The 24,584-nt window shown below is 39.6% G+C and overlaps 1 protein-coding gene across 1 annotated transcript in view; it reads left to right on the plus strand.

The window, feature by feature from the left end:
• cacna1ba (calcium channel, voltage-dependent, N type, alpha 1B subunit, a) overlaps positions 1 to 24,584 on the plus strand; it is a 109,508-nt gene continuing 84,924 nt past the window's right edge. The window contains exons 1-3 of the mRNA XM_029510790.1: positions 1 to 260; positions 2,688 to 2,793; positions 5,776 to 5,915. Of these exons, the coding sequence (XP_029366650.1) occupies positions 1 to 260; positions 2,688 to 2,793; positions 5,776 to 5,915 (506 nt within the window). The remainder of the gene's footprint in view (positions 261 to 2,687; positions 2,794 to 5,775; positions 5,916 to 24,584) is intronic.

Below are 24,584 nucleotides of genomic sequence, written 5' to 3' on the forward strand. Positions count from 1 at the left end.
ATGGCTCGCTTTGAAGACGAACTGTCCGGTCGCTATGGAGGCAGCTGTCCCGCGGGCCCGGCCAGAGGGGCCAGCCGGCAGCAGGGGCCTCCGGGGGGCCAGAGAATGTACAAGCAGACGATGGCCCAGAGAGCCAGGACCATGGCCATTTACAACCCCATTCCAGTCAAACAGAACTGCCTCACCGTTAACCGCTCTCTGTTCATTTTCAGCGAAGATAACATCATACGGAAATATGCCAAAAAGATCACCGAATGGCCATATCCTTCCAGTCCAGCCTTTCCCTCACACACGCTGCTCTGTCCAGTGTAAGGCGACATGACCGCGCCGAAGTCCGCCAAAGAAAATGTCCATTTAAGGTGCCCTGCTCAGCGGCATAACGTAAATGTGTCTAGGATTTCATGTACAGTCAAAAAGAAACCAAAGGATGCCAGTATTTAATTCTTCTTATACGCAATATTAAGAGATTCATTTTTATCACTAAAATGTAAAACTTCCACAGTTGCTCCTCCTGTTGTTTCTACTGTCTCAAACATGATGTGGTGCTCCTCAGTTCATTTTCTTTCAATTAAGTATCGTGCCTGATGATCGATTTTAAACAGTGTTCTTTGCTGTATCTTATGACAAGCAAGGGAGCCCTAAAGAGTCGTGTGCCTAATTGAGCTTGTCATAATTTCCTCTTAAATTTGAAGAGATTAGTTGTTAGAAGCCAGCTTGAAGGCTGACTGTAGAATATGTTCATGTTTTTAAATGTTTTCTTTTTAGTTTTTTGCCACATTTTCTAGTTGAGTCGTCCCATTTCCCAATTGTCAATCTGGAAAAAATAATTAGCTTAATCTGCTCTTAATCCAGATAAAATCATGCTGTTTGTGCGTATTAGGGGCACATGCAGTACAGAACAGAACAGAGCATCATACATCCCATCCTCATGCTAAGTTTGTAAATCAGGTAAGGTTGTGAAGTAAATAAAGGCCGGCTTTAAGGATCATTCATAGACTTTGTAACATCCGTGTGGAGGTTTGCCTGGTAGAGAATAGTGTCACTGGCAGCGGATCGTCAGATGGTGCTGTCCAGAGTGCTGAACTCCCGGCAAACAGCAGGCTGGCCTTAACATCAAGGCGGTTGCAGTCTGCATGGGTGTGACACCAAACAAACAACTATGGCAATGAATTGCAGCCGGATGCATTACAAATGAGCTGCTGCTCATTTGTAATTGTTTAGGATTTGCTGTGAATGATTACATGAGCAGGGAAGCCACCTGTTAAGCTTGTGTACTGATTCACAGAGAAAATGGTGTAGATTTTGCATTTTCTTTTTTTTTTTAAGGAAAACTCAATGGTGGACACCTCATGTGTTAATGAGCATTAGAGATGTTGCAATTAATTCACATTAAGTTGTGTAATAGTTTTCCTTATTTAAGTCACTGCTTGATTCCATCCAGTCCAAAAAAAAAAAAAAAACATATATCATGCTTTGATGTCACGCTGCCTTACTGAGTATTTATTCTGATGCAAAGCAATCATGACAGTGCCACCAGATGCTCTATTGTGGCCCCAAGCAGCTGGGGTCCATTGGCCAGCTCCCCATCCTGAGAATGCCCTCCTCTTAACAGAGCTGGAGCAATGTTAAGGGGAAGTTAGAACGGTAGTGCTAAATGACGCAACAGCAGTGCATTGCAGGGATTAGAGAGGCCCAAAAATCCGTACAAATAAGTGTAGAATTTCAGACAGAAAAGTCGCTTCTCATTCAGTAATGTAAAGACTTTGCATAACGGCAGGCAGGAAACTGAGTTTTTACAGGAAAAGATGTATGAACTTGGGTGTATGAATCATTGAGGACTGCATAAGAATAGAAATACAAGTTAACTAAGTAGTTCATAAACATTACAACTACAATTGGCATACACCAAATGTACATGTTAAACTCTGTGATTTGTGTTGAGAAATTGCTCTTAGCTCATGAAAACAGCTTTATAGAGTATTGTGTAGTTGTGGAAGGACTAAAATCTGAACAAATAAGTGACAAAAATATGCCATCAAGGCAATCTCAGATTGTCACTACGGCTTCTTAAATCTTCAATTTAAGTGTTGCTTTTTCCAGCTTCAGACTACCTTTTATTTGGCAGTAATGACATCCTAAAATTTATTGTATAATGTTTTAGCATTAACTACAGTAAAAGATTTTTGTAATTTTTCAGAAGATTGTCAGTGGTCAGTGGTCTGGCTTGGCAGATTGCTATTGTAATTGTGTATTTGTGAGATACTAAGAGTGAGAGGCAGAGGAAGCGTGTCTCTGTCAGAATGGGGGAGGCTCTCAAAAACAGCTGTTTATGGCCTTCAGCTCTCTCCCTTCATTGCTGGCTGTTCCTTTTCCTCCATTCCCTAAAGAGAATGAGATTAGACTTGAAACACAACCATAGGTGCTCAGATGGGCACAAGCACATTTGCTATTGAAACAATGTCGGTGCAGAATGTGAAAATGGTAACTGTGTTGGTTGGAAACTAGCAAAGATGCTTATGTTGCACTGGCCCAGAGTAGTCTGTAAGACAACAAATCAGCTGAAGAGGCTGTGTTCTCAGTTGCTTTTTTTCTTTTCTCTTTTCAGCTTCAAAAGTTTTTATGTGTTCATTTAATGGTATGGTTTGTGTTTGCATTTTCCTTTCCACAAGAGTTCCTTAATGTCTTACTCCATTTGAGTACATGATCCTAGCCACCATTATCGCAAACTGCATTGTGCTGGCTTTGGAGCAACACCTACCGGCCTTAGACAAAACACCGATGTCAGAGCGTTTGGTAAGTAGCACATGACGTCTTTCTATGTCTTTCTATCCAGTTCTTCATGACTTCTGCACAGTTTTAAACAGTACAAAAGATAATAAAATTCAACCTCAGGGATTGTAGAATTGGCTCCATTTTGCAAAGCAGCTCAGAGAGGTGGTCTGGTTGTTCTCAGCTGACTGCTGCAGTGAGGTAATAGACTTATACTCTGCCTAATCAAGTTCTTTCCTCTTATTCCAGCCCACGTCTTCATGGATTTGAACAATTTGGTGCCAAAAATATCAAATATTTTAATACCAGATGAAAATATGCAGTGGTACTGACATTAATTTAATGAATATAATTTTGAATACATTGCAGGATTGTGTTGTTGTTTTTTTTTTTTTTTTCTTTTTTCTCCAAAATCTTAGTTCCGTGGAACCCTGCAGAACTGCTTTTGATCTCCACTTGGTATAATTACCTCTGGTTACCCCTGCTGCGCCTGACCCCCCCCCCCAGCTCTCTTGTTAAGTCTTTCCATTAAAACAGCAAGTGCTGTGAGCCTTACAGTCCAATCAAAGAGCTGGAGGTGGCAGGGGCAGGGATTTTTTAAGCATAGAAAGCCGCTACAGAGACCCCCTAGCTGAGCTCAAAACCTGTCTGATAGATATACTACAGAGTTCATGATTATATGAATTGTTTAGTGGTGTCATCAGTTCTGTTCCGCAGCATGATCAAATCTCCTATAGTGGCTTTCCCTCCTATCTAGCCATTATAATTATTACTTAATCTCAATCAACGTTTTTAGGTTAACTTAGTGCAACGTTAAACAATTATTTTCATTGTTGAATCAACCCATTTATTCTTATTATTCAAATTCTATTTCCAAGCTAGAACCACCAAATATTTGAAAATCGAGATGATTTATTGACTATCAAAATCATTGCCACCTTATTTCTTTTAAATTGACATCCAATTAATCATGTAATTATTTGCACTCTGGTCTGCGCACTCTTTCCTCTTTTGACAATTTGATCTTATTGATGCCAGGTGGCTGGAAAACAGCAGCAAACTTTCCCAAATAGCACAATTATCATACACAAGATACTGATATGATCAATTTGTTCAGCTGCATAAAAAACCTGTGTATAATAACTGTGTTGAAAAATGTGCAAGCTTTTTTTTTAGAATATGCAGTGGATATGTTTAGGTATTTTGTTGTAAAAGGTAGGGTAGTGTCCCTTTGTCAATTTCTGTTTTGAAAATGTGAGAAGCAGCAAATGTTTCAGCAGGTTTTGCAGTCAGATCACTAATGAAGGGAGCATAGAATGACTATGGTGGGCATTTCATGGTAATTGAGTCCTAAAACTGCCAGGAGCCCCTTTAATGATGAAACATAGCAGCATTCTGCCCCCTGACCCCACCCCAGGTTGAAGTACATCATTTGGTCTGCCTAGCAGGCACATTCACATCAGGCTGGAATAAAAGAGCTGCAACAGACCTTTCTAGTGTAGGCTGCTGGATTGAAAAGGAGTGGATCTTGACCATGCAGGGGGAGATGAGAGGGAGTTCTTGCTAGTTTCATAATTAACCAAGAATGAATCAATATCTCTTTGTGAACTAACTGCTCTGGATACTGAGATGGATGGATGCTATTCCTTCACAGGGAAAACTCACAGTCAGAATATTCTCATCGTTTGATGAATGCATGTTATCACGCAGATTAAAGAAAATGTATTACAACATGGGATAACATTTTTCTGACTATATTAGTACATTGTTTAAATACATAGTTACACTTTGTGAGTCAGTCAGCAATCATAGGTGTCCAACTATGATTAGTGTGTATAAGGTTTTGGCTGTGCATTTTTTTGCCCCATATTTTATGATGGTGAAATATTGCTACTATTTTTTAATTTGTTTTTTTAAATCAGCATTACTGTTTCAAAGTTTCACGGTTGATTTATTGTCATTTGCGTAAATCCACAAAACTGGTACTCAGGTCAGGAAGTGTATTATGTCATAAGTCAATAAATAATCAATAAAATAATCAATAATAATTAGTTCTTTACTAAAATGAAAGCATGGAGTTTGCCAGTTAAACAGCCTCTGGGTAGAAGATGTGTAAAAGCCTAGCTGTTCTGCTCTTGTTTGAAAAGGAGATGATTATTATACACTTGTATTTGCATGCTTTTTGACAAAACAATCACAGAGTCTATCTTTTATTGTCTTTGCCAAATGTAAAAATTGAGGAATGGTACAAGTAGCTGTTGTTGGCATGTGTGAGACATTCTAAACTTTTGCTATGCAGTTTAGACACAAAACCTCCATACAATCGCGTCACAGTCCTCAGAGGCACAACTCATGAGTTGTGTCTTGTGTTGAATTTGTGGCTATAACCTCAGCCTCCTCAATATGGTTGTGAAATAAAATTACATAATATATGCAGCATTGGAAATGATAATGGGACACTAAATATATATTTTTTTAAGATTTATTTATTGCCAATGCACAAAGTGCATTTGACACATTTTCGTACAACATATACAATGGAATAACAAAGAAGAAGAAGATGAAAGAAAAGGAAAGCCTAAAGCCACAAAACGCAGTGGCTTAACTCTTGACATTTAAACACCTAGACCCACCCAGGCAAACAAAAAGACAAAAGAGGTTGACATCTCCCAAGAGCCAAATCTTTGAATCGCTAGGAATTACAGTCTCTATAATGTCTGAAACTGTAGTTATGATAAACTTCCAAAACTCTTCTACATCAGGACAAGTCCTGAGCATATGCAGCAACTTTCTTCCTCCACCTTACGTCTTTGGCACATGGCAGAAACATTCCTGCTAAACTTATGTAGTCTGTATTTTTGGGACACTAAATCTAATGAGCTGAGCAGAAAAAAAAAAAACGACAAAAAAACTCTCTCTTTCTCGCTCTCTCTCTCTATCTCTCTATATATGTATAATGTGTATTATTCTGTTAATTTATTTGTTGCATCTACTTTTTCCTTACAGGATGACACAGAGCCCTATTTTATTGGAATATTTTGTTTTGAGGCTGGCATCAAGATCATCGCCCTGGGCTTTGCCTTTCACAAAGGCTCCTACCTACGTAATGGCTGGAATGTAATGGACTTTGTGGTGGTCCTAACAGGGTGAGTAGCACTGGCCTAATGGTTTATATGGCTCCTAAGTGACACAACTGATGGGCAGCAATGATTAATGAGGGGCGGGCATAGATGTGCTCTCATGCTCTCTGTGAGTCTGTGTGTGCGTGTGTGCACATGCTTGGTGTGTGTTTTACATTTGTAATGATGCAGAGTTGAGCCATTACAGATGGCAGGGTGTTTGCTGTTTCCTTCCTGTCTGAATAAATGGAGTCTTAAGGTGGTATTGTCTACATTAGATATGCAGAATGAAATCAGGGTAGGTACACTGCAGAAATGAGTGCAACACAGTATTTTTGTGGTGCTCTATTTACGATTTAGAAACGATTAAAGCATTATAAATTCTTTCAGGCAGTAGTTCTTATTGCATATAAATGGCAGAAAACAGCCTTTCTGTTTTTGAGGGGTGTATTCTAATGGAACTCAACAACAGGAGTTTGACTGCAGAAGGATTGATATCCTGCTCTATGATAAATGGCTCAATAAAATTAGGTGTCCATTTCCTGTATTCAGTTCTTAAGGGAAACTCTTTTGGAAAATAATGACACCTTCCAATCAGGCCCATATCAGGAGCTCAGGTCCTCTGGACTAACATCAAAGACTGTGTCCATCCACCAAGTGTTGAAGGTCTGCGTTATTCCAAACCTTTGTACAGTGGTGCATATGATGCTGGACCCAAGGAACTTGGGTCTAGCTTTTCTGAGGATGAAATGGTGGTGGCTGAGAACCGAGACAAATTTCAAAAGGGGACAGCCTTGCACCAGCACTGACAAGGTAGTTATGATTTTATTTAATCCGGGGTCGGATGTGTTCAGGTTTTTTGTGCCCAGCTAGAAGCCTCTGTGTTCATCCCTCTGCCCCTGCTCATTCAGCATGATCCCTGTCACTGGTTTATTTTGGATGAATGTAACTATGATGTCTGAAACAGATATACATACAGTCATGGCCAAAAATATTGGCACCCTTACATGTAAATCAGATAATACACCACTTTTCCCAGAAAATCATAGAATATGACCATCAAACAATTTCGGGGTGCACTTTAGGGCCCAGTGTCAGAGAGCTGTGTCACAGAGCAGTCAGAAATGGTTAAAGCCAAAGCACTGGGGAGTGCTGAGATGCACAGAAGTTATTCCATATCCAAAATCCATTGAATACTGGTAGAGAGCTATGAAAAACAGCATTTTGTAAGAAGGCAGTCCAAATATGAAAGATCTGCATTACATTGGAAAGGAAGGGCGGTGCACAGTGGAGATGCGTGAAACTGAATTCATTATTCAAATTTTTGATATCGGACTTGAACATGCCATCAATTTTGTCAACCCTATTTTTGGAATTTTGTAATAAAATTAGATTTGGATTTTTTTGTGTTACGTCAATGCAATATGAAAAAAAAATGAAAGCATTTTTTAATTGCAATGATTTTCTGGGAAAAATGGTGTATCACCTGACAGAAGTGTAAGGGTGTAAATTTTTTGCTGTAACTGTATAAAGGCCTGGTTCACAGAACATTCAATCTAGTACTCCGTCCTGCCAACAGGAGCCAAAAGAGTCTGAGTCACAAGCCATTCATAAACTATTCTTCCTGTCTTATGTTCCAAATGCAGTTACCTGGGAGAGGCTGCAAAATGACCCAGAGAAATGCTCTCCTAACAGATGAATTTTTCCTGAATCTGCTTGGTCACAGGTTGTCCATTGTTCACAAACATCATTTCCCTTCTCGCCCCGAGATCATCTGTGCTCTGCCTTATTTAAAGAGACATTTCTGGTTGCCTCCAGTGGATGTACTCACCTATGTTTCCACATTGAAAACTTCTCATGGAACCCCTGCTGAGTATCTGCAACCTTTGACTGTTTCATCTCATCTCCAGTCTGATATTACTCTGGATTTGTTGGGGTTTTGCAACCACTATAGCATTGTCTATGTTGCTGCTGTACAGAGATGCATTTAGTCCCTCTTCATTTCTCTGAAAAACTGTTGTGAAACATCCTTACACTTTCTGTCACACTGTTCAGTTTGTGTAGTGATATGAATACACAGCAAGTTCCAGATTTAAGATTTGTTTTCTTGAGTTTCTTTCTTGTCTAATCCATTGCTTCTTTCGTGCTCCATGTCCATGTAATGACTCTGCAGTCCATTCTGTGTCTGTTAGCTATTCCAGGTTCCTTCATCATTAGTCACTTCTGCCAAATCCTGCATTGCCATCCATACTTCTGCAGGTTCTGTTCCTGGGCTTGCCTTCAAGCCCAATGTGGTGCTTTCTCTGGCATGGGACTTTTCTGCTACATGTGGGACAACATAAGTCATCTGGTTTTACAGTTTGGTTTTAATTTATTTTAGGAATAAAGTTAAATTTGTCAAAGAGAAAAGCCTAGCTAGAGTTTGCTTATAATTTAAGGCCTAGGACAATTTAAGAGGAGAGGATTTGGTGATGTCACCCGGACAGGTAGATGTGATGCATTTTTACTCACACAATTCAGTGATTTTATTTACTGTGGTAAGAGAAAGCTGTCAATCTGAAGCTGTTGTTGTAAAATGGAGGTAAATGACGGAGGGTGATTAGAGGGTAATGGAGATAGGCACATGAATCAGGGGAGCAGAACCTAGAGAAGTCTTGGATTGGAACAGGCAAATTAGGGGGAAGATTCACCAAGACTGGTAAAAAATGGATGCATAGGAGTCACATTGGGAAGAGCTGTGAAGCTAAGGTAAAGCCCCGAGACGAGGACCATCCACTTTGAAACTTGTTTTAGTACTGGTTAGCTCACTGAATGATCTGGTGAGGAGTGGAAGAATGATCCATGATTTAATTGGTGATGGTAATCAGTGAATTGTCTCCTGCTCTGCAGAATCATACTGTTCCATGGAGGAAGTAGATACTCCACCAAGCAAACACACACACAGAACTGGAAGAGACATGTTTCAACTGGGTGACATGGTGGCAGAATTCATAATCTGGAAGCTAAAGGCTTAAGGGTCCTTTTCCCAATAGATGGACCAAGAGAGCAGGGCATTTTCATTTTTCATTAGGTTCATAGCAACATGGTTTTAGAAGATAGGCACTCATTCTGACTTAGCTGGCAATCAGGGTATGGATCGGAGGTGCTCAGCCAGGCAGCAGTTGTTATCAGTGGAATGGGTGGAGCTGCTTTCTCTGAACTGTCTATGGCAGTGACAAAGGTAAGGCAGGACAGAGGGGGATGGGATTTCACCTTCCCAGAAAGGAAACAGAGGGGACAGATCAACTAAAGAGGTCTCAAAAGGTGACAGACCGGTGATTTTGCAGTTAAGCAAATTCTGCCTGCTTCTTGAACCAGATAAACTCTCTCAGTCTAGGCTTTCATGATCAACAAATGTTTGTTGAGCCCCATCAACCAGTGTATTAGATTTTTCTAATTCTAGTTTCAATGCTAAAGATTTTCTTTTTTCAATGAAGTTTGATGATTATCAAGGCTCCCTTTAACTGTGCTCTCCAGGGCTCTTTTACTCACACAGTCAGGGACAGTGACTGGGGATAGTGGAGAGATGAAAAGCAAGACAAACACAAAAGACACAATGGAAAAAGGAGAGAAGCACAACCTAAATGTAACAGCCATGGCTTGACTGTTTTCTGTGAGAATGTGATGGATGCGTTCATGGTGGCCAAATAAAGCATCTTAGCTGTTAATGACTTTCCGCCCATTGGGAGATATTTCCCAGTGGCTGGAGGGTCCTATTGCAAAGCATACAGTCAGCTTAACCAGTTGCACCATAAACAGAAGTAGTAAGTAGATGACTCTATTGCATCACCCCCTCATCTAGTGTCGGTCTAATGTAATGATATCTTTCTATGTAATTTCACTTTTGATGGAATTCATTATGATAACAAATTTCCAGTGATGAGTTGTAAAAGGTTCAGAAAACAGTAATATAAATATTTGAATATTTCTATTATGACTTCATATGAAACATGTAACATTTCTCCTGTAATAAATAAGATACATAGTGAAACTCAAAAAGAAAATATATACAGTATATTTTTCCATATCATTTTCTCACAAAATTTTGCAGTTTTAATCAGAATAACTTTCCCAACAAATTTAAATAATGGCCTAATTTATAACTAGTCTGGTACATCGTGCCTCCGTGTTTAGTGGTCTGATGGTTTTTGAGTTTGTCCTGGGATGGAGTCAACTTCCCAGCTTGATTTATTGTTTCAGTCTGCCTCACACGACTTGGAACAGTTGAGTACTTGAGGTCATATATCGTAAATACTGCCAAATAGTTGGCAGATGCTGAGATGGTGCAGGCGAGGGACTTGCAGATTTCATACAGGTGGAGCACGGCAGAAATTTGGTGTGGCAAACAATCCAAGCAAGGCAAACAGCTGAGGATGTGATGGTGACAGTCAAAAGCAGATGCTGAACTGAGGCACAGGCAGGCAATGCAGTAGTTGGAGCAAATGGTTTTCATCTGTTGCCTGGAGTTGTTTTTGTTTACTCATGCAGTTTTGAAAAGTTTTGATGGTTAGCTTTTCTTGAGTAATCAATTAATTGTTTAATATGTAAATGCAACACTCAAATAAAGATAAATGATCAGAAGCCAATCGAAGTCAAAAATATATCTCATATTGTTTAACTACATAGATACATTGACTCATCGTCATTTGTGAGCAATTATAACAACCAATATTCTCAAAATAGTTATTGATTAACATTGCATTATTTCATTGTTTCAGCATTCAAACTGTGATGGCTAATGGTAATTTCTGGCTAGTGAGAACAAAGAGAACTGCTATAATGTTGATTCTGATACTTTCAGTGGTTTATTGTACCATGTAGCTATTGGTTTATGCTTTAGAACTACTCAGGGAGCTTAAAAGAATGTTGCTGGACCAGTTCCTTTTGTCTTCTCTGATTGTCTATGGCTAAGTAAACAGAGAATCCCTTGATATTAGATGAAAGAGCTAGTACGGGAATAGTGTTGTTGGTGTGGGGGGAAGGAGAACAGAGGAGGCTAGTGGGGAAGGGCAGTGGCAGTAGCAGAGGATGCTGTTACACTGCAGAAAGTCCCAGGGCGCCTGCTGGTTCTGCTGGGGGATTGCCTGGCCTCTCTTACATAATGATACAGAGATTTATTTGGCCCATCCTCTGGGGTTCATGTCAGGAAGTTCACTGCAATAAACAGAGCCTCGGCCAATTTCCAAACCCCTCATCAGTGGCCCAGCCCCACTCACTGGATGTCACTGTGCTTTTATTCTTAGTGGCAGAAAGGAAGGGAAAACAGCCTGTGGAAATTGCAACAAATTCCACTAACCAGAAGGAGTCTGTCCTCGCTAAAATGCCACGGAGATCTGTGTGTGTATGTCTTTGGCTCTATCTTTAATTCAAAGCATTGGTGTCACAAATGGTGTGAAGCAAACAGTAGTACTTAGTAGGGCCTAACGATTTGGGAAAATAATCTTATTGCAATTGCATTCTTTAAAGAATTCGTACTTTATCCTAGTTTTTCCCCCAACAAAACATCATGAATTCTTTTAATGTGGCCAACACAATATTAGATACATTTAATATAGAATGTTTTCCCATAGGCTGGGTGTCTTTGTCAGAATTCAAATATGTCACGATAAGATGCAAGAGTTGAAATAAATAATATTTAATTGCTCATTACAGAAACGTAAGAGCAACAGATCTTTGGCTTTGCTTCTATGTATTTAACTTACAAAGTAGGCTTGCACTTTTAGCTGCGCTCATACGGAGTAGCACTATCAGACATGTCGGGCAATGATGCCCGTCTTGGGTTTAGCGTGTGTGGTGCAATGGTGCTCGACATTTTAGCCATACAACTGTGATGTTTCTTTTTGTTGTTGTTGTTGTTGTTTTTTTTTTTTTAAGCACTGGAAGAGGTTTGTAGTGTTGCCCCGTCAAGTAGCAACAGTAGCACGGCATGTTGTGCACAACACTTGACGCTGCGCGGCCTCTTCGACACTAAAGCCTCAGCTGAGTCTGTTCCTGGCCAGAGGCCATGACACAACAGGTTCAGTTGCAGCATCAGAAGCTGATGCAGTCGAGTGGCACGTTCTAGCTCTCTCTCTCTGTTTCTTTTTTTTACGCAGCCACATTGTAATCGCACACGTTGCAATTAGAAAATCACGTTTCATTATTCGTGATATTATTGCAAATGCAATTAATCGTCACGCCCGAGTACTTTAGATTTTAATTTTTTGGCCCTTCCTTCTTGTCAGCCATGCATTTCCAAGCTATACACTGACTAGTGGTAAAACTAGAATCGAACATCTAAATTACAAAGTACTCCCCATGTGGGCATGCTGAGCCCTGAGCAATCAGTTGTTGGTTCAATTCCTGACTAAACAGACAATTCACTGTATGTCAATTCTCTACCTCTCCCCACATATTGTCTCTCTCCACTGTCTCTGTAAAAAACCCAAGGTCTGAAATGGCCTGCGCAGCTGTTTGACATTATTGAGATCTTCATAACAGACTTACCTGATGTATATTGTGATGTTGTGGTGTGACTTGGAATGTATAGGTTGTCATATTGAGGCTCCATTTCTGTCCTTATTCTTATAACCTTCTCCCTGGAACTGGATGCCAGGGAACTGCAGATCCTTTGATGTAAATCTTGCTATATTATTTGGGAAAGGCATTTTTACAGGGTTCTGCTAAGGATCTTGAGGACAAGTGCTGCGAATAAAAAGGTGGTTAATTGAGGTTGCACAGTTTATGTAGCTCTGCTTCTTTCTGGAGCTTTTGCTGCTTCATGCAGGCTGCTGCAGCAGGCCTTCAGATTTGATGTGGCTTTAGAATAAGAGGGGCCTCTGTAAATATTTGAATGTTCTGCGTGCATCAATTATGTGACCTCTCATTAATGCACATGTACTTTACATGCTTTAGTACAACTTGTTTTCTAGCATTGCTCATGGAAAGACACAGAGTCACGAGTGAGTGATTTGATTCACTGCACTGTTTGACTGTTCATCTATCCCTTTCTATCCAGAGGCATTTTGATCTGTAATAACTACTTAGACAACCTAAATGAACTGAAAGATTTTCAGAGGCTTGGATTCTCGAGCCAAACGGAGATGCTGCAGTGAAGTTCCAGCGAAGTGAGGAAGTAAGAAGAAGTATGTGTGTCTCTTTCCACTGAGTGAAGCTGCTCATAATTGGCTCTCCTCTCTTGTTGTCACTTGTAATGCGTCAGGGGGTTGAATCATGATTCATCTGCTTTAATCTCACCTTGTGGTATGTCTTTAAAGTTACCATATGGGATTTGAAGCAGAGGCAACCATTTGCAATGTGTGTTTGTAAATATTTTTCAGCTGTGTATGTACTTGTATGGACAAATGTGTGGGTATATGTCTGCTCTGTGCTGAGGGTGCTGAGTGTATAAGTGTGGTTTATTTAGAGGTTGTCAGGGCTTGTGTGCAGACTCTTCCTCTGTGTGTGTATGTGAATGGGAGCGGTCTTAGCAGGCATGATTTAATTGGAGCTGAGCAGGCTGACATGATAACTATAATTGAGGGACCAGATGGCCGTTAGAGGGCATTGCTAGAGTGCTCTGGATCTCTTGTCAGTGTCGTGCTACACTTTCAGCTCGAGTCATGTTGTCAAGGTAGATACTGGGTAGTTCATATGGACTGCACGTAGCTGAACAGAGACAAATGCATGTGCAGCCCTGGAAACATGCATGTATGCACACACATACACATGCCAACAAATTACCCCTTTGTGATGATGTTCATTTCCTGCAGGATGTTCTGTGTAGAAACGCATAGCAATTAGTTGTTCGTAGTGATTATAAACATTCAGCTCAGTTGGACAGGAACAATCAGAGTTTTCTGTTAGCATATGTCTAATATTTGACTGGCAGCTCTTCAGCCTCCACTGGCTTTTGATGTTCTTAAATCATGACAGCCATTGTTATATTTCATTGCCATGAAATGATCAATGAAAGTGAAAATTTTTTTTCTTTAATACAAGAGCTGATTGAGCATTAATTAATTTTTTTCATTTCCAATGTTTTATCTCTGAGTATTCATTTTGTTGCTGTATGGAATGCACTTTATCACAGTTGTTTTGAGTGCTACCCTACATGTAATTTGTTGTTATATAACTTGAATATTTTATAGGAAGTTGAGTAGATTGGGCAGAAATATACACTACAGGCCAAAAGTGTGGACACACTTTCCTATTCATTTGAATGAGAAGGTGCGTCAAAACTTTTGGCCTGGACTGTAGATTAACATAAATGACCTTGGTTAGACAACCAAAGTTAGACAGCAGGCTCATTTAGGTTTATTAGTATTAGCTTTACTTTAACTTTACATGAATAAGACATCAGCAGGACACCGTAAAAACCCACTCCTAACCAGGGTACCAGCGCATCCCCCTTACAGTAAAGGTAGCAACACTTGCTAGCATGCATTTTTCACATTCAGCAGTCTGGAGTATATTTGAATATAAACTGATATGGGAAACTGTGATTATTTGAGTTCTTGAGTTTATGGTAAAAAGCAAGCAATTTGCTTCTCTGGCTCTGTTTGAAACGACCAAACGTGTACCAATATCTACAAGGCTCATTAATTAACATGGTAACATGTCTTAAACAGAAATGTGAAAAGAGCTTCGTCTCAAGTTGTGTTTTGTTGTTAAACCATGACTGACATTTGTCAATATCTAGTTTGTGGTGTATTTCGTGTTTCATTCTGTTCAGTGCACCCAACATTTTATTTCAGTCTGCTTCAGTTTCCCAGAATTCCTTTTCATAAATCCCTAAAAATGGAAATTACCTTTGGGCTGCTAGGTCTTATTTATATACAGAGCATGAAAGTTGAAACTGGAAGAGTAGTCATTCAGTGTTTCTGGTCAAACTGATGGGCCAGTCCTCTCTATCACAGCCCTCTGTCTCTATGCTCATGGAACCATATTGACTCTGGATGTTTTACATAGCAGTTTCTGTCAAATTACATTACAGCGGAAAGTAGGCAGACACAACATGATCTTGTCTGCAGCCAATTAGAACAACAAAGGAAAAAAAAAATTAACACCAAAATGCAGAATTTAAGATCTGTCAGGTGGTATTATAATTTTAAAGAATTATTTTGTCTCGCTATTTGGGCCACACCTGTACTCAAAAATGGCAACATAGATGAAAAGAAAACAGAGCAGGACAGGAACATGAGGGTTCAGGTGATCAGACAGAGGTTTACAACTGCGGTATGTAATGAAGGTTATGAAACTGTGGCAGGACAAATGGGACTTTGGTCTCAGCTGTGATTCATAGAAAGTAGAAATGCTGTCATCAAGATTTTTTGCTCAGTGAATCTGACAACTCACAGCAGACACTTATCATGTTTGGTGTTCTTTGTAGGAGCTAGTATCGTGCTTGGTCAGCCAGCCTAGTTCTGTAGTGTTCTGGGACCACCAACAGGTGTAACCTGATAAATGGGTATATGTTCATCTAAAACACAGCAGTGGGGTGAACCTGCAAATTTTCACCTTTTCCTCTTCTTCCGTCTAGGAGAACAAAAACCAAACACACCTGACACCTGTACGCACAGTGCTGTTAACAAATACACCACAACTACAAATCCTGCTGAGAGTGAACGTCAGAGCCCAAATAACAATTAAAATCAAAGCTGCAAGCAGCGATGAACGGGCCCTCGCACACTTCACTCGCCCCCTTCAAACGTGCTAAAACTTGAAATGTTTTGTTGTGAGTGCTGTGGGTGCAATCTGTTGTGAATGTCCACTACATTGCGCCGGAGCGCAGCACTCAGTTTTACATCATGTGGAAGCGTACAATGAAGGGAACAAGTCCTGTAAATACAATGAAATCGGACGGTGTTCGGACAAACCAGGCAAATCCTCAGAAACTCACCACACCACCACACCAAACAGGTACAACCTATTAAAAAGATTTTGATAGTTTTACAACTTCGTGGTGCTGAGATGATATTGAACCAACATGCAGTCATTTGGATGAAAACTGTAAGAGGGGTTTGTTAAAGTATGATGCATGAAAATCGCCAAAATGGGCAAAAAAATCTAAAAATTGCAGACTTCCTGTTGGAGTGAGGGTATGGGTCCCTGAGCGCAGTATGTGTACCAATTTTTCCAATTTCCAATAGGGCTCTAGCACTATCGAGTGCTCGGGCCCTATTGGAACACAATCACAATTCATGCAAAGGCCCTTTGTGAAGTGCGCCAACCTGAGGATGAAATGGACAAGACTGGTTGACTGCAAGTTTACACAGCAGCAAGCAGATCTTTGTCTCTACACTGTCTATGTACATGTGATTTTATTAGTTTATGTGATGACATTACTCCTTGCTGTGTTGTTACTCAAAATACAAAGACAAACTCGACAAGGAGTGTGAAATACTCAGTGCAGGACCTACCAACCATCAGGGGATTAGGAATAAGGCTGTTGGGCTGTTAAACACAGAAGCAGCTCAACCCATATAGTGTGCAGTGGTGATGTGAGAGACGGTTCAATTACCTCTTATTAAGACTATTACTATTATGAACATGCCATCAATTGATCACGATACACATCACATAAATGTTTGCTCTAAAGACCATTTCCCTTTAGCTGCAGCTCAGATCATACGTTGGGCTATGTGAACAGAGGGTTTGAGGAAATGGGCAGACATTGGCCCTACAGGGCAGATCTGACCTCTACCATGTTCCAATAAGACGTAGAGAGTTGCTAATAAGAGCATATTTCTGTCTCAGTGTGCTCCCACCCTGATCAATATTGTATTGAGCTGAACACAGAGAGAATACATTCACCTCAGCACTCCTCTTTATAACTAGCAAGATGTAAACAGCTTCTGTTGAAATTATGCAGCGGCTCAATCGTGTATTGCAGATTAAAGCCAACCACGAACACAAATAAAGATAACATTATGTGGTGTGTAATGGTGATATTTCAGATGTCAGTAAAATCCATCATTTTCTCTAACTGATGCAGCAGGAATAAGGTGTTGCGCTTACTCATATTTTGATAAAAATGGTTGAATATAAAGACATCATAATTACCGTAATTTCTAGATTATAAACCGCTACTTTTTTCACATGCTTTGAACCTTGCGGCTAATTTATAGATCTTTACGGGTAAGGAACTTCATACATTTAGTATCACATCAGAATTACACATCTAAATTACCCACACTAAATTCTTCAGATCAGTCATTTATTTTGCGCTTCATGCACACACCCTTATCATGGAAAATAAATGAAGCAATGCATATGATGCAGCTGAAGATCTGACGAAAAGGCAAAATCTTTCTGTGTAACGTAATTCCTGCCATATGCCATTTCCTCTCATATTTCCGACACCTGCGGCTTATAAACAATAGCGGCCTATACATGTACAAAACTGTTTTTATCTTTAAATTTAGCGGGTGCGGCTCTATAGTCCAGAAATTACGGTAATAATCCTTCTGTATTTTTAGAAGCAATTCTCATAGATGTAAATAATGCTTCACAACAAAACCAAAATCTCACGAAAATCGCTCAAGCCATTCAACCTAAAAGCCACAAGTCAGCATCTTTGCCTTGAATTTTGAATAAGTATTTATGTGTCATAAATCAGATTGGGCTTTAACTGGGCCATAATGGATATTTCATCTTTTATAATTTTATGGCTTCTTTATAAGCCTAAGATTTTTAAATTGGTTGTTGCTATGGTCTTTTTTTGAAACCAGGAAAAATACAAAACAAAACAAATAAAGCACATTTGTGGCAGAAGGTGGAGCTGAAGAGGAATGTTGGGTGGATTTGACCTTCTCTGTGCTTTATCTGGCAGGTCACCATGTATAATACTCTCACTCACTCACTCATTTTCTACCATTTATCCGTAAGGGTCAGGGCAGGTCGTCAATCCATCGCAGGGCCGACATATAAAGACATACAGAGATGAACAAGCACGCACAGTGATGCCTACAGGCAATTTAGAGTCACCAGTCAACCTAAACATGATATCTTTGATCGGTGGGAGGAAACTACCCGGAGTACCCGGAGGAAACCCACGCAGGCACAAGGAGAACATGTAAACTCCACACAGGGAATCAATCAAGCAACTGAACACACAATCTTTTTGCTTTGAGACAAAACCCTAACCGCAATGCTGACATACTGCCATTCTGCCCTCATGCAAGTACAATATGTCAGTCACATGGTAGCTACACCCCAATACATTCCCTGCTCTGTGGTCTTAAATGGGACCATCATTTAAAAGATGAATGTAATGTATGGAAGACCTAAATTGGAGACTGAGACCATTAGGAAATGTTAAAGAAGTAATTAAAAGGTGATAAGTAGGTGTGTTTCTTAATAGATTTTTGTTCAAACATTGTTCTTTTTGCATCCAGTGGACTCATCCTTGATGGTCTTTGCATCGAAGGCAGGTTTAAGGCTCCTCAGAGCTGGCTTCTCATTTCAGCTTAAGTCACACACTGGAATGTCTCAAAAATATTATTTTCATTGGGCATTGGTCCAGGCCAGGCAGAGTGAATTGAATATTGTCAAACATTTTTGTTGTAACAAAGAATTATCCTATTTAAACATCACAGAATTACTGAATTCTGAATTACTGAATTACTGAATGAAAATCAGAAATGTGAGCAATAACACAGGCTAATATTTGGACAAGCCAGCAATGACTCAGCAAGCCTATCCATTAATCTGTGCGACAGACAGCATTGTATTTGTTTTCAGATTACCTGTTTTTCATTGGCATCGTTCATTTAGTGGCTCTACTCTAAGATCACTGAGAACCGATTGCAGTCAGCCAATCTGGTGTTTAGGCTCCAGAGAGCTGCATCGGTTAAGCAGAGAGGGATATCAGAAACTAACAGCGAATGTTGTGATGATGGTTCTGTGGTTGGAGCTAATGCACACAGCTCCAGACTGAGGCGTTTGTACCATGAGCTCTTCTCTAATCAGCCTCTCTCTTAAGAGAAATGCTGGAACAAATTAATGAATAATTCAGTAGGTTTCACTGTGGATGAATTAGGCCAGTTGCAGAGTGCATTATATCCTCTTTGATAAGCACTCAGCACAGTATTGCCACAGTGTGTTGTACCTATAAGGTATATTATGCATTTTACCATTTTTTTTAATATATATTTTACTATAAATAAAACATTGGAATGTTCAGTTTTATCTGGCATTGTGCACTGAAATAGGATGAACCATTCATTCGAATCTGCAAAGCATAACGTTTCAAAAACAAGTGTTTTGTTTTTTTTTTTGACAGGAGACTCAGACCATAATTTTTCTTTGGTTTGCCACTCCTTGTTGTTGACCCTTCACTCCTTCCCACTTGATCCTGTGAGCAGTTTTGGTCTGGTCTTTGCAGTGTATACTTTTATAGTGCTAAATATCTCACCCAGAATTCTTACTGCGGTATTGTAAGATAATAGAGTAGGGTAATTCTTTACTGGCGTTTGAAAAAAATATACATGCTGAAACTAAATGCTATGTCTCACCAAAGTTTGACAGTGCAAATCATTTATTCATTTATTCGTCTTCTACCGCTTATCCGTGCTAGAGCGAATCCCAGCTCACACTGGGTACACCCTGGACAGGTTGATAGTGTAAATAATAAGAAAATTTCAATAAAAAAAAAAAAAGATTGACAGACTGTCGGCCCACCGTCAATGTGTGTCACAGGTTGAGACAAGTGTACACTTGATCTGTCCCTCTTTTCCCACACGATTTTTAACCATCAAAAAAGTTCACCACATTCTATGCACAGTGGCTCAATATTCTCCAGACCTCCCACCCTTTGGCAAATTTTGTTAATCTGCTCAGGTACGCCGTTCATTTATTGGAAGGAAATCTGCTTCTTTTTGAGTTTTACATACATGTTTTAATAAGAGAGTCTGACTAGTTTCCAGGTGATATGTTTGAAAACAATGGGAATGTGGTTGGACATAATGATGCTTTATGGGTAGAGGCTTTCCGGGTGTATGTACAGATAGGCATGGGTCTAGGCAATGGTGATACTGCCAGTAGAAACAAAGGAACTCACATCCTGACTGTGTAGCCCAGGGTTTTGCTGCTGGTCATCAAAAGGGTTTGGATCTGTACTCAGTACTCTGCATAACCTATGATGAACCCATGTCCTTCCTCCTTTCCTGTCCCTTCTCCAGGCCTGCTCTTCAAAACACACATGTTGGGATGCAGGATCCTTTTCTTGGTTTTCTTGGTTCTCCTCCACTAGCACCTCAATTTTTTTTTTTCTCTGCCGGAGCTAATTGATGTTCTATATCACCAAAATGTCCTGCAAAAAACGTTTTGACACCTCATAAAAACAGGAACAAATTCACATTCACATAGTTAGTAATTGTTATCTGATGCTGCAGTCTTCAAGGAGATGCACATATATGGTTTTAATAATCATTGATTCTAGCGTTTTAAGAATGATCTAACAGACGTTTCATACCTTCATCACCAGCTGACAGATTGTGCTGCCTTGTCTTTAATAAAGACAGTCTTTGTTTTTTTTTTTTTTTTCTCATTCAACCAACACTGAACTGACTACAGACAATAAGAGGGACACGTAGAAAACAAATCAGACAGAGATAAAATGGCCTTGATAAGTTCCCATTACCTCAAATAAGCAATAAGTGAACACTTTTTCTGGAGACAAAATACTAATGCTTCAGTACAGAGTGGGGTAGAAGATTTAGGCTTTACAATGATTCAGCATAATTACAGTCCTTAATCTTATTGTGAAAATGTGTTTACTCATTGCTTCCTGTGGTTTGCAGAAACAATCAACTAGACTGACCTTCCTCATTTCATTGTACGACAATGATTTTTTGGAATCATTTGAAAATTCAATAGTTCAACTCAACACTTTATCTAAGGACCAATTCCAATAACTGAACTCTACTTGGCATAATTATGGAGACACCTGGCTTTATATTAATTAAGTTGCCAAATAGGTATAAGGTGAATCTTTGTTCACATTATGTTAACACTTTTCTCTCTGAAGCAGTTGTAAGTGTTTTTAACAATGAATGAAGCAAGCAAAAGCACAGGTAGTCTGAATTTTCCTGCTTGTCAGCCTACAGGGCTTTGTGCTACCAAACAGTCTTAAGGGAGCTTTAACTAAAGAGAATAGGTTGGGCTGAGATGACATCATTTGGTGTTGTCAACACAAACTATGAAAATCACACTTGTATTTGTTTCTTACTCATGGCCATGCAGCAGTTTCACGCAGATTCCGTGCGTGTAAGAACATGTATGAAGCAGAAGTGAGTATAATGGAAATAAAAGAATATTCCATTAATTTATTTCGTTTGTTTGTTTCGTTCTGTTTTCTTCCAACTGTGGCTGAAGCTGCTGCCTGTGGACATCTTGCATTTCTCTGCAGAAGCAGTCTTGCCTTTTATGTGCGGAAACAGTGGCAGAGCATTCAAATACATTCAGGCCATATTACAGTACTGAAATGAAAATAGTGCCTAACTAGCTTTGTGCTGCATAGTGCTTTTAGTTTCCTGCAGGCAATGCCTTCATTACAACAGCAGTTCAATTTCAGGTGACTCCAGTTTGGTCCATTAATCACTTTTCTTTTCTTCAGGTCTCTACTTCTTGTAGTTGAAGGTTTTTACTGCAAAAAATTATTACATTTCAATCATTTCAATTGAAATGATATTATCAAATTCCATACAAAACCACTGTTACAAGTAGACTTCCTGATGTTCTATTTCTGCATTTGTAAGTGCTTGAGTTCTTCACTGATCTCTTGTTACTCATTTGCCCATAAACAAAAGCTAGGCTCCATAATGGTATGCAGCTGCACTATAACCTTACTGCATATTGCTAATCTTAGGGGAAATCTTCAGTTGCAAGATGATTGCTTGTGTACGCTCATTCATACGTAATTACTATACACTGTGTTTAAGTGTAAAATGAGAATTATGTTGATCTTTGATAGGCATGAATAAAACTCACGATTAGCACTGAAGCACAAAACATCTGCCTGCATCTTTGCCATTACACTCCATTGTTCACTCAGCTCCAGCAACTTTTAGATCAAAAAGCCTACCAAAACTAATAGGTGAACAACACAGTTCTTATGAAGTATCTGCATTCACGCATACTGTATACTCCTAATTTCATTGTTATGGTTACAGGCTATTAGAAATGAGGCGCACTGGATTCATGAGGAATTCCAGTACAACCCATTTCAAAACATTTGTCTGGTTTTCTCAGATATAAGTTTTAGTCATGACTGACCGACTACTCCTGTAAGTCATCAGGATGCTGGAAATTGATGGTAATTCCAGAATAGCCATTGTGGATCGCAATTGTGGGATACAAGCTAGGTAAAATAATATATGTATAATCATTCTTGCTATAAAATCTAACTGCTGTAAGAGTAGTGAGACGCAGTTACTATCCGTGGTTGATTGCAGATAAAGAAGAGTTGAAGTGGGTATGGCAGTCCGGGCAGAAAGAGGTGCAGATTCTCAGATTCTTAGCTATTAAAAATACATTTTCTGTTTGCTATAGAGGCCAGTTGATTATTTTTTTAAGTTGTATTAAAAAGCCTACTTTTTCCCATTTTTACCTCATGAGTTTTGTTGTCATTTGTATAGTTTTTAGCCTCAAGGCCTCATCTGGTGCCAAACTAAATGAAACAGCCTTCAAAGCTCGCTCCAGTTGCTAGAAATGCAGTGGAGAATGAAGCAGACAGCCAGACAATCTCTGCTCTGATGTGTTTTCTTTTCTGGGCTGATGTGTCTGAGACTGTCAATCAATGTCCTAAGAGGTGTCTCAAGCCCCACTGTGCTCCATCCCCACCAGCACCAGGGAGCTGATTGATCTGACAGCTAAATGTTAGGGAAGGTCGTGGCCCCACAGCCAGCCAGTCACTGCTGCTTTCTCTCAGCTAGGAGCCATGTATCTCTGCATGCTACCATGCTTACATTTTCATCTGTAAGGGAAGCTAGCCAGGGAGCATGCTGGAGAAAGCAGCTTGTGGCTGCAAAGCTTGGAGGATTTTGTATATGTACGGGAGAATGAAATTAACCCATTCATCGAATGTATTCTGGCTCAGTGCCACTCCCAAAATGCAAGTCTTGAATAGGCTCTTAGGGGAATTGGTTATTTTGAACCATTCAGGTACGTTATTTCTTCCTCTACATGCTAGGTAGTGATGAATGTTTCTTGAGTGTTGTCTGTCGTTATGTTACGCTTATGGTCATTACATGAATGTTTGCCTTGGCCCCAGGCTTTGACTGAAATTTATTTAGTGATTTGTATTTACTGTACGTCACAACGACAGTCTGCTTTAATTCTATTGTAGCAGAAAAATGTGAACAGTAGGACGAGCTTGACCAGAAAGACACTGAAGCCACGTGGCCTTCAAGAGCTTACTGAGGGATTGTCAAGGTGGAAAACAATTTCATGGGGTACAAAAATATATCTGTATTGTTAGCTGCTCCAAGAGGCTGATTTTACTTTGAATATTCCTCCTCCTTATCAACTATCTCTACTGCTTTCTTTTAGATAACTAGGACAAAAATCTGGTTAATGGTTTCATCAAGTGTTAAAGATATTACAATAACATCTATTGCAGGCCACTTCTGCATCCCCATTGTATCATTAGTTTCAGGTTTTGTTTTTTTTTGCCTTGGAAATGATCTGGGATGCTGTGTCAAAGAATCAATTGAGTATTTATATTTTCATAGCCAAGGCTGACCCTTTATTTACCCACAGCAAATGCATCACACATTGGCACACTCGTAAAACTCACGCTATGTCAAGATGAGTTCACAAACCAGGTTTCCTTTCTGGACAGCTCGTGTGAGGTATGATATGTACTATGATGCATGATGTCAAGCACTCCAAAGTTAGCAAGGTATGATATTGCATAACAGATACTGCCAGGATTGGAGCTCAATTGCATCATGATGTGTCAGTAGAGGGGAAAGCCGAGTGCAGGAGCTGATTTGGTTCACTGTGTCTACTTGCCTCAGTGATGAGAGTGCATTCAGAAAGTCTTCAGACCCTCTTCTGCTGTAACTTTATACATGTTTGTGTCCATCAAAAATTCATGTGCATTGACTCATAATGTCAATCTGAAGTCAGTTTTATATCTTCTTGCAATCTGTTGCAAGAAGACATAATATTAGGAAGAGAAAACTAAAATAACACTCTTAAAACTTTAAATCTTCTTGGTTGGATGCAGACCGATGGTGAGCACACTGTCTCCTTTTATGTTATATGTGCGTTATATACATATGTTCATCATCACGTACAGTCCTCATCCAATCCAGTCACGTGATGACGCCCATCCAAGCCACCCCTTTGACCACGCCTTTGACCCATGGCTTGTCTGTGTGTGCATTCAGAGCCAGTGAGCAACGGACTTTCAAAATAATCATCATAAATTTGTGATATAATAATGGATAAATTTATGCATTAACATGTTAATTTGTCTAGCTCTAACACACACACACACACACACAAATATAGACATTAAATAACATCATATAACAACAATACAAAACTCTAGTTATGAACACTAATCTGACTGTACTTCATGTTTTTATGTTAAAAAACACATAGTGAGATGAACAGTCTACACTGAGCCAGTGCTTGGCTCCTGGCTATTTGTCTCAGTGATCAACG

This window comes from Echeneis naucrates, chromosome 9, assembly GCF_900963305.1.
Source record: "Echeneis naucrates chromosome 9, fEcheNa1.1, whole genome shotgun sequence".
NCBI lineage: Eukaryota > Metazoa > Chordata > Actinopteri > Carangiformes > Echeneidae > Echeneis > Echeneis naucrates.